Source organism: Canis lupus, chromosome 6 (genome assembly GCF_048164855.1).
Source record: "Canis lupus baileyi chromosome 6, mCanLup2.hap1, whole genome shotgun sequence".
In the NCBI taxonomy this organism is placed as follows: Eukaryota; Metazoa; Chordata; class Mammalia; order Carnivora; family Canidae; genus Canis; species Canis lupus.
Window position 1 is genome coordinate 52,499,887 of NC_132843.1, and position 17,792 is coordinate 52,517,678.

At 41.2% G+C, this 17,792-nt stretch overlaps 1 protein-coding gene across 4 annotated transcripts in view; it reads right to left on the reverse strand.

Moving 5' to 3' along the window:
- The window catches only part of SELP (selectin P), a 39,884-nt gene that overhangs the window by 3,332 nt on the left and 18,760 nt on the right, over nt 1-17,792 (reverse strand). For 2 of the 4 annotated variants that reach the window (XM_072830523.1, XM_072830526.1), the window contains 8 exons: nt 17,299-17,484; nt 15,637-15,822; nt 13,289-13,474; nt 9,720-9,905; nt 4,365-4,550; nt 2,793-3,005; nt 1,516-1,701; nt 757-876 (listed from right to left, as the gene is read on the reverse strand). In XM_072830523.1, coding sequence (XP_072686624.1) covers nt 757-876; nt 1,516-1,701; nt 2,793-3,005; nt 4,365-4,550; nt 9,720-9,905; nt 13,289-13,474; nt 15,637-15,822; nt 17,299-17,484 — 1,449 coding nt within the window. The remainder of the gene's footprint in view (nt 1-756; nt 877-1,515; nt 1,702-2,792; nt 3,006-4,364; nt 4,551-9,719; nt 9,906-13,288; nt 13,475-15,636; nt 15,823-17,298; nt 17,485-17,792) is intronic. The other 2 variants (XM_072830524.1, XM_072830525.1) reach the window with 2 other exon arrangements.

The following is a 17,792-nucleotide window of genomic DNA, read 5'->3' on the forward strand; positions in this document are numbered from 1 at the left end:
CTTCCATGAGAAATGATGAAGAGACCCATTAGCTTATGAAAAGAGGTTTCTGAGCTCATGGGCTGAGCATCTGAGGCAGACAGAGAAAGACTGTTTTAACATTTAAGAGACAGTTCGCCTCTTATACTCCTAGGCCAGAGCTCCTCCTTTGATGAAGAGTCTGGTAAACACAGCTCCCTTATAGAGGGTCTTCATCCATTGGGTCTCTTCCCTACTTCAGTCCAGCATTAGCTCCACACATTTTCATAAGAATGTACAGATGTCCTAGAGTATCACACCAGGTCATGACTAAACAGCTGCTCTTCACACCTCTAGCTTTATTTCTCATTTCCTCCACAGCATTTCTGATTCATAGGCACTAACTACCTAACACCATTGATCAATAAATAACTATCACATAAGAGAATTATGATGGAGGAGAACATGACACTTTCCAGTTAGTCCTAGAGATAACTAAGGTTACCTAGACCAGAGGTTCCCAAGTGCCAATGCACCAACTGGCCTCATCAGAATTTGGAGAGGAGGGCTTTTGAGAAACTTGGATTTCCAGGACTATGTCTATGTCTCTCTCTATGAGGATCTGTGCTTTCATAAAGGTCATTCTGATGGGCAGTCAGATTCCAAGATGACTTCTCTTGGGCTTGTTTTCTTTAAATGCAAATTTTTTCAAACAGGAACTACTGATGTTGTAGTTTCACCACTCCTCTCCAAACAATAAGAAAGAAGAAAAGAAGGAGAAGACTTTTTCCTATTTACCTTTTTGTCTGAAGCGCTTTCTTAGCAGAGCCAGGAGTGTCCCACATGTCATCAAACCTATTGCAGAAGCCACTGCTCCACCAAAGTAAGTCAGGGATTCTTGGATTGCCAATGGCCCTGCTGCAAAACAAACACACACAGGGCATAAGAACTGTGTTGCACAAAAGACCATCATTCTTCCAGAAGATGTCCCAAGAATTCTGAGATGTGAGATCAAGCATGATCATCAAAGGTCCTGGCACTGTTGACAACGTAGCAGGAGAGATCTAGAAGCCACAAAACTACCACAACAGAATGGGAAGCAGGGCCTGACTTTATTCCTAATGATTAAATATCAAACATAATGTCCAAAGGATACAGGGGAAAGACCTAATGAATGAATAAAATGATTAAAGAAGTAGAAGTTTGGGACACCTGGGTGGCTCAGTGGTTGAGTGTCTTGCCTTCAGCTCAGGGCATGATCCTAGGGTCCTGGGATCGAGAAGTATTACACAAAGATTATAAAGAAATGAAAGGATTCATTTGATAAATCCGAGCTTTGAAAAAAAGGTGTGGTGATTGTCTATACAGTCATTGAATTTAATTCCCACTGCTCTGCAGAAGGCAAGGAGATTCTGCTTGATTTGTCACAAAATATTTATTAATGCAGGGGAAACCCAGTGATGGAAAGTAAGACCACTGTCAGAAATGCAAGAAATGAAACACTGATTTTATTATGTTCCTTCTCAAAATGACTTTCTAACCAAACGGAAAATATACCTTTGCAGGCTGGCATGGGAGTTGACCATTGGCCATTCTCTTGGCATGCTGTTCTCGCTGATCCATTAAGTAACTGGCCCTCCGGACAATGGAAGCTACAGGTTGATCCATAGCTGAAATTTCCCCAAGGATTGGAGCAGTTCATCACGCCTGGCTCAATAATATGCAGCTCAGGGCATTTGATAGCTGCAGGGAAAAAGAATGCAGGAAAAACCAACATGGAGAATGAAGGTAATAGAGATTATGGTTTCTTTTTTTTTTTTTTTTTTTATGGTTTCGTTTGTAATCTGGCTAGTTTTGGCAGCAAGTGAGGTAGAATGTAAAAGATCAGAAAGTAGATGAGCCACTTCTGACATTCATACCAGCTCCTCCAACATCACACATTCTAAGATGTCCGCTCACTCAGAGAATAGTAGCCAAAGAACTAGGATGGGCACATAGCAACATTCAATAAATACCTACTAATGGCTTGATCAATTTACCTATAAAAATACTGTTTTCAAAATTTCACTTCTCAAAAATACTGTTCTAAAAGTTATTATTACTACCACTGATAATTAGCTGGCATGTCAGCAGGTGTTTATTAAAATAGGAATTGTTCAGCAAAGTTGCCTCTGGAAGTTTGAAGGAAGTAGAGATTGCCTCCCTCTTTTAAATTTTCCTTCAGGGAACTTCAGGTTATCGTCCCTAATTTGTAGATGGGAAACTAAAGCTTGGGAAATTAAGTTTAACTCAAATAAACATTATTGAGCAATAGTGACATTTGCAAGGCACTGTTCTGGTCTTTGTGGGGAATCCAACATGGAGGAGACATAGTACTTCACATATGGTGTGACAGCTCTGCCAGAAGTATCATGATGGCTTATCTTTTTAGTTGGACTCCAATTATGAAAATATGGAATGTTTACATTATCACATAGTTAATGGAATTGCAACTTGTATTTGCAAATTCTTATAGTTCGTTTCATGTTCGGCATGCTTGTTTTCATACATTCGGACATTTGCAAATATTTCCTCCTTTATGTCTTTGAGGCTAGGGCATTGGCTTGTGACATAGCAAGGGGAGAAGTGACATGCCTGTGGCACGTTACCTCCAACTGGGATTGGTGTAGATTTCATGGAGGAGCTGACATGGAGGTCATTGGGATTGGATGGAATTTCAACAGGCAGGTACAATTTTAAGTGTGAGTGCCAGCTAGAAGATAGCTTCAGAGCTTTCTTTGAATAGCTCTTCCCCTGTATCTTTGAACATCGGCTGCCTGTTCCTTTCCCATTACCTTGGCATGTTGGCGTTCCTGCTGTCCATTTTCCTGAAGGTCTGCATCTGAGAGCACTGTCTCCCATGAGTATGAATCCAGCTTTGCATCCAAAGTAGCAAGTGGTATTCAGACCAAAGGTTCCCAGATGGTGCCTACAGGACACTGTTCCTTGCTCTGGAGTGATGAGGGCTGGACACTGAACCTTTGAAGTAGGAGCTGACACTATGCCTGCTGTGAAAACATGATTCCATTTAGAGAGCTCCCAATAAATGGAGCATAACAGAGTCAAGACTAACATGCGATAAACCGCCTTCCACTCTCGTAATAAGGGAGGCTCTCGCAATAGCTCCTCAAGGAAGTTAAGGAAAATTGTTAATCTCAGGTATGGAAAACCAGATGAGAAAAAATACTTAAAAATATTCTTGGAGAAGAGTACCTGGGTGGCTCAGTCAGTTAAGCATTCAACTCTTGATTTCGGCTCAAGTTGTGATTTTAGGGTCATGAGATTGAGCCCTGCAATGAGCTCTGCACTGGGCATGGAGTCTGCTTAAGATTCTCTCTCTCCCTCTCCCTCTATGCCTCTTCCCACCCCAAGTGCTCATGCACTTTCTCAAAAAAAAAAAAAGTCTATCATCTATCTATCTATCTATCTATCTATCTATCTATCTATCTATCATCTATCTATCTTTCTATCACCTATCTTTCTATCCTTGGAGAGATAATTCTCTAGACCAGAGGAAGAATAGGGGATGGGGAATGATCAATGTTACCAATATTTTTAAAAAGTAATAAAAATTGAAGAGTTGGTGCAGAAATGTAAGAAATTTGGTAGAAAGCAAAATATGCATAGGCCAATTGCCTGCCCTTGCTGCTTTGTTGGGAGGTGGCACTATCTGCTGGCAGAAGGTCAGCATGAAATGTGAGGTATGCATGATGCCACTGGCTTTGCCACTAGCTTTCCATATGGCAGAAAGATGCTCAGTGACCCCTCTACACCTCAGTTCCTTGATTTGAGAAACTGGATCAGTGACTCCACCCCTTCTACTCCTCCTGGCAATGAAGCAATGGAGACTATTCAATCGACTCTGTAAAGGTCTCAGAAAAAGAGGTGAAAATTATGAAAGAAAATTTCTACTTAAAAATTAATATATCTTGGGGCACGTGGGTGGCTCAGTTGGTTAAGCATCTGCCTTTGGCTTAGGTCATGATCCAGGGTTCCTGGCATCAAACCCCATGTCAGGCTCCCTGCTCAGCAGGGAGCCTGCTTCTCCCTCTCCCTCTGCTCCTCCCCCCTGCTGTTTTTTTTTCCTCTCTCTCTCTCATAAATAGGTAAAACCTTAAAAGAATCAATATATCTTTTATTCACAAAAATAAGAAGTCCTGTCACACCTTATAAATTTTTTAAATCCATAGGCTATGTTTCCTAGATCTCAATAGATAACTCATTTTAAAATAAGAAAGGGAGCTTTCACAATAACAATATTATGATGTGTACCTGTCAAATAGTAAGAAAGAACTTATATAAGTGTTTGTTATTTTTGAAGAAATTTCTGGAAGAAGAACTGTCTCAGTGAGTGTATACTACTTTACCTTTGCAGATTGGTGCAGGTGCTGTCCATTTTCCCAAAGCTGTGCATTCAACATTATTGAATCCCTCCAGCTTAAAGCCCCTGTTACAGGAGAAATGACAGGTGGAGCCAACGCTGAATTCCTTATGAGTGTCAGAACAAGCCAGGCTTCCTCGCTCTGGAGCAAATAATTCTGGGCATCTGATGGCTGTAGAGTCAAATAAATTCTGTAACAATCTTCAAGTTTATTCAGAAGCTTGGTTTGCACTGAATTCATTCATTCATGTATTCAACAAATATGTATTGAGCACCCATTATGTCAGGTATTTTGCTAGGCAGCAGGCATTCCACAATAAATAGCACAGATCGTTTGCTACAGTGGCAGGGGGAGGGATAGTGAGCTCACAGATGAAAGTATAGGTGGAAGTTACAAAAATGAAGAAGTCAAGGTCATACTTAAAACCCACAATTTCATCCTCTTCTCTATGCACTTGTGTTTCAGAGACTGCAAGCCTCCCATGGTTCTCACTATCCTGTCTGGATGGGTGCAGTCCAGGATTCCACTCCTGCTCTTCCTCCTGCCTAGAACTACTTCCTCTTAGATATCCTGCCATCTCCTTAAACTTAGTACATCTAAAAATCAATGACCATCTTCTGCTCTAAACCATTTCCTCCACTTGGATACCCAGAATGGTTTTTTTTAATACCATAGTTCCACAGCACAAGAAAGCTGAAAGCTTCCTGGTCAAGCTAGATTAGTCCCTGGAAATTCTCTGAACTGACTTCATGTATACTTGCCTCTGTTTTTTGGCTCATGCTGCCCTAAATTTCTATTTTCACTGGAAAAAATCCTACCCATTGGATCCTGTAGGATCCAATTGAACACAGCCTCTTGTAGAGCCTCTGCTGCTCACTGCAGCCTGAAGTCTTCTCTGAACACATCAGTTTTTTGTTTGAACTCACATGCTGTCATAACATATGCCATATTTTCCCTCACCTATTGGATGGAATGCTTCTAAAACCCAAGAGCCAGGGGCACCTGTCTGGCTCAGTTGGAAGACCATGTAGTTCTTGGTCTTGGGGTTGTGAGTTTAAGCCCCACATTGGGTATAGAGATTATTTAAAATGAAAAAAAAAAACTTAAGAAAAAATCCCAAGAGCCATAAAGCTTTGTGTCTTTCACAGTTGACATTACTGGGTCTCAAGAGGTAGTACTCAGCAATCATTTGCCAAATGGACAAATAAATGAATTTTAATTTAATAACCATTTCCCTCAAAGTTTTTTTTAAAGATTGTATTTATTTATTCACAAGACACAGAGAGAGAGAGAGAGAGAGAGAGAGAAAGGCAGAGACACAGGCAGAGGGAGAAGCAGGCTCCATGCAGGGAGCCCGACGTGGGACTCAATCCTGGGTCTCCAGGATCAGGCCCTGGACTGAAAGCGGCGCTAAACTGCTGAGCCACTGGGGCTGCCCTCCCTCAAAATTTTTTATAAATTATTATGGTCATATATTTCTGTTAGGATCATGTGTTTGTTTCCATGAAATTCTCTGACATAAGACTATTCTTTATCATCAAATATTTGACAAACTGATTATTCTTCCTTTAAATCCAAGTTATTTATTTGAAAGCAATGCCTTGGTCAAGTCAGGCTCATTTTGTGTAGCATTTTTACCTTTAAAACAAAACAAAATAAAACCTGTTGAAGTCTTAAATAGTGCCTCATAGTAAAGTGATATTTCTGGCCTTTATATGTTGGCCCATGTGTTTTTCAGTTATAGGCTAGTCACCAAAAGATCATGACTCTTTGCATGAATCCATTCAAATAACCAAAGTAATATACTGAATTTCAGTTTAGACTGCTCACATTTTGAGTAATTAATAACTCCATGTCTGGCAGATCAATTTCATTTACCAAACATTTATTGAATATGTCTATTGATATAAGTCATAGACATTAAATCACCTCTGAACATTTTCACCAAAACAACTTTTTCAGACTCTCTCAGGATTTCATAGTTAAGCCCAAGAAAATGTATAATGTCAGCTGTAGGACAGCGAGGACCTTGTCAGCTCTTTTCAACACTGCATTCCAGGAAATAGGGTCTGGCACCTAGTAAGGGCTCTTAAATGTTTGTCAAATGAATGAATAAGTTAGTGAGCACAATTTAATTTGAGTGCATTCTAACGAATGTTTTTATGTCTGAAAGTAAACAGGAGGAGTTACTGTTTGAAAAACTTAATTCGTGTGACCTATAGCATTAAATCCACTTGGGGGCTATTGATTTGGTCTCAATATTGTTAGTCTTGTTCTGACAAGATTGTAGATACAGGTATTTGGGAGTTTTTAATTTTGTTTTTGTGGGATCCCTGGGTAGTTCAGCGGTTTAGCGCCTGCCTTCAGCCCAGGGCGTGATCCTGGAGACCCGGGATCGGGTCCCACGTTGGTCTCCCTGCATGGAGCCTGCTTCTCCCTCTGCCTGTGTCTCTGCCTCTCTCTCTCTCTCTCTCTCTCTCTCTGTGTCTCTCATGAATAAATAAATAAAATCTTAAATTTTTTTTTGTTTTTGTACATGAAAGTTTCTAACTCTCTTAGGTAATAATTAAACTTGTCCAAACAAAGGCCTCCAAATAACTTTAAAGATTTGACTTTGAATCAAGTAAGGTAGTATGTTTTCCTGACTGAGAAGCAGCCTTGATGAGGTACATAGAAGTTTATAAGGAATGACCTCTTGGATAACTTGAAAAAATAGTCATATTCTTAAGCCTACTGTAAAACTTTACCAAAACCCAAACAATTATAAGAAGAATAGAAAACAGATAACAGTTGCTTTTATCACATGCTTAGGGTTCTATTTTTATGAACTTCTAAGGCAGCGCTGTCTACTACAATGACCTTCATTGATGTTTTCCTGTAATCAGTGAGGTAAGCACATACAATTGCATGTAAATTCATGAATCATTAGGTTCACTGGTCCTTGGTCATCAACTGACAGCAGAGGGCCCAAGAACTGGTGTTCTAGCTAAAAAGGAAATATCTTTGGAACCAATCAAAAAGGAAATCTCACATTGCACTCTGAAATGGGTGACTGAGTGGTCCACCTGCTACAATGTCCTGCTAACTCAATGGCCCTCAAGCCCCTCTGATATATAGCCTAGATCCACAAAACTCTATGCAAAAATCAGTGTTCTGGGGTCAAAGCTGAAGGGTTAAAACTTATGGATTCAGGCATGTGGGAAAAGAAGAGAAATGATTTGTCTAAATCCAGAAAATAAATTTGGAGAATGAGATGAAAGCACAAGCACAAAAACTGGAGCTCAAGATCAGGCTCAGACAAGGCTGCCAGTTTTGAAGCCCACAGTCATCTCAAGTTGCCATCCACAGTCAGGATTGGCTCTTGGCCCTGGGCAGGGCTGTGGGGTGCTTGCAGGAGATAACAGGAAACAGGAGCTTTGGAGGTTATGGGTTTAACAACTATATTGGTTACATACGTGATTTAAAATTTTAGTGAGATAATTTTTGGCATTTTAAATTCTTTAGCCTTAATGCAGAATGTGGGAAAATATAGCCTATGGTAAATGTTGATGGAATAAATGAACAAGCAAATGAGAAATAAGTGGGGAAGTATGAGTCTTTGGTGTTGTCCCTCATAGTGTTCTAGATTGATGGCAGCATTCTATGTTTTCAACCTCAGAACTCCTGACCAGGGAAGAGAGTTCAGACATTAGCTCTTCCACTCCTCTCCTTTTGGAATCTAGAAAACTGAAGCCCACAGAGTGTGATGTGACTTATATGGCACAGGATTTGGGGAAGAGCAATATAGGTATTTGGGTATTAATCTAGTGTTCACTCCACAAGAAGGAATAAGCAATATTTCAGCTATTTTTTCACACAACACTAATAGATTTCTACCAACACATTCTCTTGTCTGATTGCTAGGCATTGCCATTTCTGAAGTTCATTTCAGCCCTTAGAGTAGCAGCCTGGCTGCTGGCCGGTAGAAAAGAACACACTGAGGGGATCCCTGGGTGGCGCAGCGGTTTGGCGCCTGCCTTTGGCCCAGGGCACGATCCTGGAGACCCGGAATCGAATCCCACATCAGGCTCCCGGTGCATGGAGCCTGCTTCTCCCTCTGCCTGTGTCTCTGCCTCTCTCTCTCTGTGACTATCATAAATAAATAAAAAATTTAAAAAAAAAAAAAAGAAAGAAAAGAACACACTGAGACTGACCAGGGATGTTATGGACACTGCCACTGGGTGGCAGTGCAGTGTCAAAACTAGCTTAGAATCAGGGAGACCTGGGTTGGAATCCAGCTCCATACTTCCCAGCTCTTTGGCCTTTGCCTCCTATGGATCCTCTCAAATCCTCCATTACTCTTTCTTTTAAAGGGGATCATAAAAACCATGTTGTGTGGATCGGATGAGATTCTATCTATGAAATAGATAAATAAATAAATAAATAGATACTTATCACACAAGCAATAAACATTAGTTATTAGTGCTGGTTTTATTATTACTGAGTACACAGAACAATAAATTGGACCAATGATGTCGTTTGAAAGTAAATGTGAGCTGTGCATTAATTACTTCAGTAAACTTTTATTTTAGAGTACACTAAATGCTAGGGACTGTGTTAGTCAGATGTTTTTGGGGAAACAAAGATAGTAGGATCCAGCTCCTGCCTTTGAGGATCCTCCAATTCACTGTCAATAGGGTTTGTGCTCGAGTAAATTTAACCAGTAAATGATAAGTTGCATCTGAGCAAGAATTTGTCACATAGTCACTTCTGTCTACTTGCTGCAAAGGATACAAAGATGAAGAAGGTATGGTTCCTGCCCTAGAGAACTTCATAGCCCATGTGGAGGCAGAGCCAGGACAGAAGTGCACAAGTAGCCTGTGAGGTCCTCAAGGGCAGGGATGACATCCCATCCATCCCTGCATAAGCTCAGTGTGTGGGGCTTCAGTGGGGCTCACTGAAGGTGAATGTAGGAAGGAATAGTCAGTGGAAAAACACTTTATAAGGAAGTAAAAGTCCAGTGACAGCTGAGCTTTGTCACTTACTAAGGCTGTGAGTTGCAACAAGTTACTTAACCTCCCTGAGCCTCTGCTTCCTCATCTGGGAAATGGAGAGAACACCGCCTTTCCCCATTATTTCAGGATGGTGGCAAACATCAAATGTCATAGTGATATTAAAGTATATATGAAACTGAAATGTTTAAAGTTATAGGAATATTCAGAGAGCAAGACAGAAATTACTATGCTTTGTGGAGAGTGTGTTTCTTTTATCTTAAGAACAGTTTTACACGAATCCCTGGTGATTTCTCCTTCTATAATATTAGCTGAGAAGCCATAAGAAAGGAGAGATCCATGATCCTACCTTCACATGTTGGTGAGGAGCCTGTCCAATGTCCAGATGGAGTACAATCCAATATTTCTGGTCCAGATAAAGAGAATCCTTCATTACAGGTGAATCGACATGTGGACCTATAACTGGAATTTCCAAGAGGCTGGACACAGCTCATTGTTCCATTGTGAGGGCTTAGCAGAGGTGTGCAGCTCATGGCTATCATGGGTACAGTAGACAGAGGAGAGAAGGGGTCATTTTAGAACACAGTAACCTGAAATTAGTGTATATGCACACATAGGGGCAGTATTTGGTTATAAATGGTTGTTTGAATTTCATGCTGTTTTATCACCAGTTAGAGGTCTTGGGCATATAAAATAGCAGCAGCTAACAGTTGATTGGCATTCTGAAACCTTCACCCACAAAAAGCTTTAGAGGCTATTCTAAAAGGGAGCTGGTGGTTTGGAAATATAGTGATGCAGCTCATTTCAGGTGTCCCTGGACAGGCATGGAAGTAGCTGCTTCCTTGACACCTTCAGAAAAAAGACCTAATGACCTTGCCAAAAAGCAGTGACAAATGATTGGAAATAGGAAAACGAAGTAAAATACTTTCTCCCCTCACAAAAGCTCTTTTCCCCAACTAAGGGGTAGAAAGAATCTGGGTCCAAATATTAGTTGTGTTCCTTACCAGCAATGTGTCTCTAGACCTTTCTGAACTTCAGTTGTTTCATCTATGAAATTGGAAAAATAATACTTCTTGCCTTGCAGGGATCCTTAGTTATATAAAATATAAGTTAATTAAATCATATGTAAAAATTAAATTTAAAAATATTTTTAAAATCATGGATACATAGTAGGCACATAATGTAACTGGCCATCTGCAAATACTCTTCCCATCAGTGTCATCCTATGACCAGCTCCAGTGACTCTACTTGTTCACTTATAAAAAAGGTAAATTAGATCTCATGGTTCTTTACCACAGTTTAAACATATGGAGTTTGAAGTGCTAGGGGACTTGCTTGGGTTGGAGGTCATGCTTTGTGACTTTGGGCAAGTCACTTAACCTCTCTGGGCCTCAGTATCTAAAATGTGGAGAATGGCATTGCACAGCTCCCCAAAATTTTTTACAAGGTTCAAAAGCAAAAACACTGTATGTAAATGTTAATAGCTGTTGAGATATCCCGGTGCCAATTAATTAAGCTATAATGCCCAGGTTCAACATGTTGACATTAAAAATGAAGACTAAAAGAATGCATGGTTTAGGGGTTTCTTCTTCACTGTTTGGTCTGATTAACTTGTGTATGGCTTTAGACCAGAGTTGGTGACAGTAGAGTTGAACCCGGGGCCATTCTTCTGTCACTGACTTGAACTGCTTGAGGTTCCAAGAGTATTTTTTATATCTTTCTCTTTCCTTCCCCCCTCCTTTTGCAGCTACATTTCCCTCAACCTGATCAACTTCTCCAAAGACTTAGTCATTTTCTGCCACTTGAAACATCTTTTATTCAGTATATGTGTGTGTGGTGGGAGAGAGGAGAGGAGACAACTCAAGAAGCTTGTAACCTGTAAAGACATATTGGGAGAGTCTTGGGGCCATGGAATCCATCTCCAGCTATTTTGTGGCCTTGCCTTTGATAGCTGGGGTGCATATCAGAGGACAACAGGGCAAAGCGGACATTGAAAGGGGAAATTGTCTGATAACATTCTCTCAGAAGTCTTACAACAGCTAGAGGGTTGCAAGCCTCATGTACCTTCCTGCCCAACCCACATTTGGGTATTTCACTTGATGCTCACCCAGCAACAATAGGGAGAAAGTTCAGTCAGAGTAAACAAAGAGCTAAAAGCAGAAGGGAACTGGAAGGTCACAGGAAGCCATGGTGAGTGTCAACCTCCTTGCTGTGAAACACCCACAGGCAGGACAGTGTGGGGCAATGAACTATAAACTCTGATTACTGTGATAGAATTCTGTGGAAGTATTTTAATCAGTGTGATCACTTTCCTCAGGGATTCTGAGTTCTTCCCTAAAGCTCCATGGACTTTGTAATATATCCAGGCTTCAGTGTAGCCAGTATTAAAGCAGAGAAGTCAAGGTCACAAGCCTCACTCTGATCTTTCCAGACCGTGCTTGCAGGGTGTACTCAACCCCAGCACCAGTGGCTTGCCATGCTCTCTGGTGCCTGGAAATGAAAAATGTCCAATTCTGTTGAATTCATTCATTCATTCCCTCATTTATTCACTGTTGACCTTACTTAACAGTGGGGTATATGTGTGTGTGTGTGTGTGTGTGTGTGTGTGAACACACTGGTGTGTGACCTGAATAGCAAGTGGTTTCCTCTTCATTAAAAACACGTCTACCTGCTTTCACTCAGATGTTAAAAGTCTGTACAAAGTGAAAGGCAAAGGCAAACAATGCAGAATTATCTAGTATTTTACCTATTTGATTTTATCATTAAAATTGCATATGCATCATAAAAATACTAATTGCATAGAGGGAAAAGTGAACGGGAAAAATATTGGAAGAATTCATATAAGAATGCTAACCATGCCTATTTCAGGCTGTATTTAAGAGGATTTTTTCTTTTTTTTCTTATATTTCTGTTGCTTTTATGAATGAAAATCTTGCTTCATAAAAGTGATATTGCCAGGGCACCTGGGTGGCTCAATGGTTGAGCATCTGCCTTTGGCTCAGGTCGTGTTCCTGGGGTCCTAGGATCGAGTCCCACATCAGGATCCTTGTGAGGAGCCTGCTTCTCCCTCTGCCTATGTCTCTGCCTCTCTCTGTGTGTCTCTCCTGAATGAATAAATAAAATTGTTTAAAAAATAAAAACAAAGTGATATTGGCATAAATTTAACTGAAGAATTTGGCACATTGAGTGGAGAAAGGAATGGGGAGTATAAAAAGTGTATCTGGCCTTCAGATCCCAAACACAAGTGATTAGAACCAGTTCTATTTCATAAAATATTGGCAGACTATCCTGGCTTTCTTTTTGGTCAAGTACAATGCAGATTTACATCTTGAGGCTGAATGTGCATGTTTTATTTTCTGAGGATTCTATAATCTTGCATTTAGAGAAAATCTTCCTCTTTTCATCACTCTTCACTTAGTATCCTGAGTGTATTTCTCCATTCCTACACAGAACTTGGAGGAGGTTTGCAGCCAGGCACCTATGAATTTTGCCCCTCTCATTGCACTATTATACCTGTAGGTTGCCCCCATTCTGCCATATACTCTATGGTTCCTAGGAACAAAGTGCCGGGTCAGCCTTGGGACAACCATCCTGAAGCTATTTTTTTTCTTCTGGCCTCCTTTCTAGACACTGTTTTTAGCCAAGAGAATGGTGTACCTGGTTTATGATAGAAGCCCCCAGGTTCTACAGTAGGGGCCATTCCCTATCTCCTATTGCCAAGCATTGTGCTGCTCATGTTATATGCCTGGCCACTAAAGGACCTGCATTTGGAATCAGTGAGTTACAGGATGAAAGTGTTTGTTAATTTTCCAGTCCATTTCAAGCTTCTGGTCCTTAGACAGTCACCACCACTAAAATATAGCCTTTTAAAATACAGCCTACAATTGATTACAAGATGCCAGAAAGAATTCACCTTACCTTGACATTCTGGGGGAGGAGCACTCCAGTTCCCTGTACCCGAGCATTGCAGCATGCTTGCTCCCACCAGGAGTAAGCCTTCATCACAGGTGAAGCTGCAGGTTGATTGGTACCTAAAGGCACCAAATGGGTGGGAGCAGTTCACCTGGGCCTTGTTTGGAGCCAGAAGATCCTGGCACTGCAGAGCTATGAGGTGAGGAAGTAAGAGAGTGAGGACAGAGTAATACACAAGTACTCATTGGTTTTCACCCTTTTATTCTTTCTAGTGCCAAGAATGGATATTTCTGAATGGGGTGTGTTTAAACTGGAAGATGAGAAAAGCATCCATCACAATGGCACGTGAGGGATTTTATAAGGAAAATTCTAAGCCATTGTTAAGTATTTTCGCAAGATGCATGAATTACTTTTAAAAGATTATGCTTTTGGACCCATGAATGTATGCTAAGAATGTAATCAAGATGGATATCAAAAAATCAATTCAGAGGTTTTTTTTAATGAAACATTACTTGTAAGAGCAAAATATTGAAAATGAACACAAATGCCACTAATCAGAAGCTGAAAATAAATTATGGCGGGTCGATGAAAGGAATATTAAAGGTCACTAATAATGATATATTCCACCTAGATATGGGAGGTGTCTCGATGTACAACGTTCAGTGAAAAAGCAGAATAAAAATTATATATATATGCTATGATCTCAAGCATATAAAATAGAAGGTCATAGGTGTATTCTAATACATTGTTTTTTCTCATCTTAAAGATGGGAACAATAATCGTAACTATCTTATGGAGATAGACTATAAAGTCCTCAATAAATATTATCTGCTGGTAGCAGCAAGCAGCAGCAGCTATGGTGGTAATAGATAGTAACGATACTATTAAAAGTACACATAGTTGCAGACCCTGACCATCATAGCAGAAAACACCTGGAACCTGGCAAGGGAGTTATTGAGACCATATCTTGGGAAGTTTAAGAGAGTATCCAACTATCCCTGGAGTGTGATGACATTTACATGCCTGGAGACAAAAATGGCCCCAGCGATCCCTTAAGATCCCTCCCTCTCTTTTAAGCACAGCAAAGGGCCCTTCTGTGTCTTTGTCTCTCTGACAATACATTCACGACACATCCCATTCCCTCACCATCGTGGCGCATGGTCATCTACTCCCTCACTGCCTCATTTTTTTGGTTTTTCTATTTTCTTATTGCAGTAGAATACACATAGTATAAAATTTACCATGTACCACTTCACTGTTTTTAAGTACACAGTTCACTAATAAAAAGTAACACGTCGTTGTGCAGCCGCCACCACCAGCCGGCTACAGATCATTTGTCATCACCTCACACTAAAACTCCATACTCATTAAACAGGAACTCCTCATTTACCCTCCTCCCAGCCCCTGGCAACCACTCTTCTACTTTCTCTATGATTTTGACTACTCTAGGGACTTCATGAGTGCATTCATACCTTATCCTTATCTGTCTTTTTATGACCAGCTTGTTTCACTTAGTAGAATGTCCCTGAGGTTCATCCATGTTATTAGATATGTCAGACTCTCCTTCCTTTTTAAGGCTACATAATATTTACCGTACATATAAACCACATTTGGCTTATCCTTTCATCCACTCATGGACACATTTATGAATCCAGGGGATTCATATAAACTGCCCGGGGAGCCCAGTAAATAGCAACGTGAAATGCCAACACTGCCTTCCTGGGGCATGTCTTCTGTGTGGAGTAACCCTCATAAAAATAATCCTAGTGACTTCCCTATGCCTTTAATCTGAAAGAGCAAATATGAAAACGTGAACTATTGAAAGATGACTTTGTAAAATCAGATCACAGATATATGATATATAAGGTAATGTTATTATTATTTTACATACATTTGTAAAACTCATAGCAGTTTTAAGCTTGCTTAAACTTAAACTTGCTTGTAAAACACACATTAATTTACAACCACAAATGCTCCTATTTTACAAGAGGCCCTGAACTTCAGAGAGATCAAAAGCTTGTTGCCAGGAAATGACAGAACTAGATCAAATGCCTTGCCCATTACTCTTCTACCTTCCCACGTCATTGCTCATGCATCATTCCTCCTTCCTCCCAACCCCCAACTCCTTCATGCCAACCCACTATATCAACCAGCGCAAGCTTCACATTGAATTCTAATATGCTGTCCTGAACATGTGCTTTACCCAGGCTTTCATCCCTAGGGCAGCACAAAGAGGGCCTGGCACTAGTAGTTCTTAGTGAATGTCTGACGAATAAATGAATGACTTCTAAATGTAGGTGTGATGCCTTTAATGAAATGAGAGATGCAGAAGGAAAGTTCCAATGTCACAGTACCTTGACAGGCAGGGGCTGGTGCTGTCCACTGTCCCAAGTCAGTACACTGGACTAGGTCAGCTCCTTCCAGCCTGAAACCCTCAGCACAATGGAAGCGACAGCTGGTGTTGTACTGAAATGCTCTCGAGGATGGGGAGCAATCCATGCTTCCATGAACAGGACTCTTCAGTGGCCCACAGGCAACAGCTAAATAGAGAAAGTTGTCATCTGAAACTGGGTAATGGAAGGGCTCAGTTCCTTCTCAGGAGAGCCTTTCAAGAGATGCATCTTTCCTACCCATATTATCAGTATGTTCAGAACCCTGAATCCTCCCTTTACCATAAGGGAAACTGCCTGGATCACTGTCCTATGACCTCTTTGCCTAGATCACTCACCTGCCCTTTGATCTCAGCTTAGACTTCACCATCCTTGGGAGGCTGTTCCTGCCTACCCCAGCTGAGGGGTAGGGACTCCTCTAGTGAGCTCTAATGTCTAGTGAGTCTGCACTGTGCAGACACTACTGTACTGCTGCCCTTTGGACCACAATCTACTTGAGCTTGGGCTCAGTCATTTATACTTATATCCCAGGGCCTAGCGGTACTTGGTACATCAAAGGTACTCTTTAAATATTTATTAGTGATATTTGTGGAATTGGATATGGAAAGAATAGATACAGAACAGGCTGGACCTTTAAGGGAAAAGCTGGAATAACATAGCTTATTGTTGACACACTATTAATTGCCTAGTCTTATGAAATGATCCTGAGTGGGCCATGTCTCTGAAACACAGGATGTCATCCTCATCAGACTTCAATTGCCAAAGTGAGTGCAGCCCAAGGGGAGTTCCTGCACAAAATTAAGCCCCGAGTGACCTCAGTTCTGATAAAGACTGGTTTCCTCATGTGCTTCCTTGATAAAGCATTTTGTCTCCAGGCTATTCCTGGGTTTTTTCATAGTATGAAGACCCCCATCAAACCCGGGGCTTAGACCTTTGCTTTTTATAGAACTGGGGCCTCTAAGAACCAAAGATCCTCTAGTGCTTCTCTCTTCCTTTACAGATGAGAAAAGTGGGGTTCAGAATTGTTATTTCCCTAAGGTCTTATATCTGGACAGTAGCAGGGCTGGGCTTGTAATCTAGGTCTTCTGGGCACTCACTGATCCAATCCTCAATTTCCCCCCTTTCTGCCTTATGAGCTGAGGGTATGAGGCAACTGTACAGAATTCAGTTTTGTGCTCTTGTGCAACTGTGAAGGGTTGCATCACAGCCTCTGCCACTTCAGTGTGCTTCCCTCCATAGTCAAAGCCGCCTCCAAAAGATCATGGGGAAGCCCCCTCTTTGTCCTAATAGCCAGTGTTCTGACTTCCTCTCAAGTAGAGGACTTGTCCCACAGCCTATATTACCAATAAGTCAGGAAGGGGAAAAAAGGCAGAAATCTAATGCCTAGTCTAATGCTAGCTACTTTACACGTGCTTAATTGTGTACTGTTTGTGTATTTCATTCTCACAAAAGCACCTGACAATTCTTAGCTCATTTCATGGATGAGAAAAGCATACTTCCTGGAGTTGGGCAACCTGTTCAAGTGTCAGTCTGGAGGAGGCTATCCTGAGGTGAAGAGCCCCTGATCTTTTCACAGTGCCATAACCCTATCCCGGGTGGAAGGGGGCAACTAAAGGAAACTCCTACCCTCACAGGCTGGTGGGGGTGCAGTCCACTGGCCAGAGCGAGTGCAGTGGAGTGAGGCCCAGCCCCTCGCTTGATAACCTGGTTCACATTCAAATTTGCATCTGGAGCCATACGCAAAGGCAGCGAGGGGATGAACACAGTCCATGGTTCCTTTGCTAGGGGCTTCCAGGAGTGGACACTGCACAACTGCAGAGAAGAACCAGGGAGAGAGAGAAAGATACTAAGGAAGGAGAAAACCAGGCCCACAGTGGGGGAGCAGTGATAAAACTACCTCAGGAAATTCAGGTAGACCTAGGAAACTCTAAGAGTCTCTCCCGATATTTGTCCAGAATTGGAGGACCAGTCCACAGGGTAATCTTAATCTTTAAAGAAAAGAGTCTTCCAAGCTTTTCCCTAATGTCCTCTATTCCTTTTATCTCTATAAACCTGTCCAGGTAGGTCTTCTACACAGATGTAGATGCCATCCTTTCCTTCTTGAGAGAAATTTATGAATG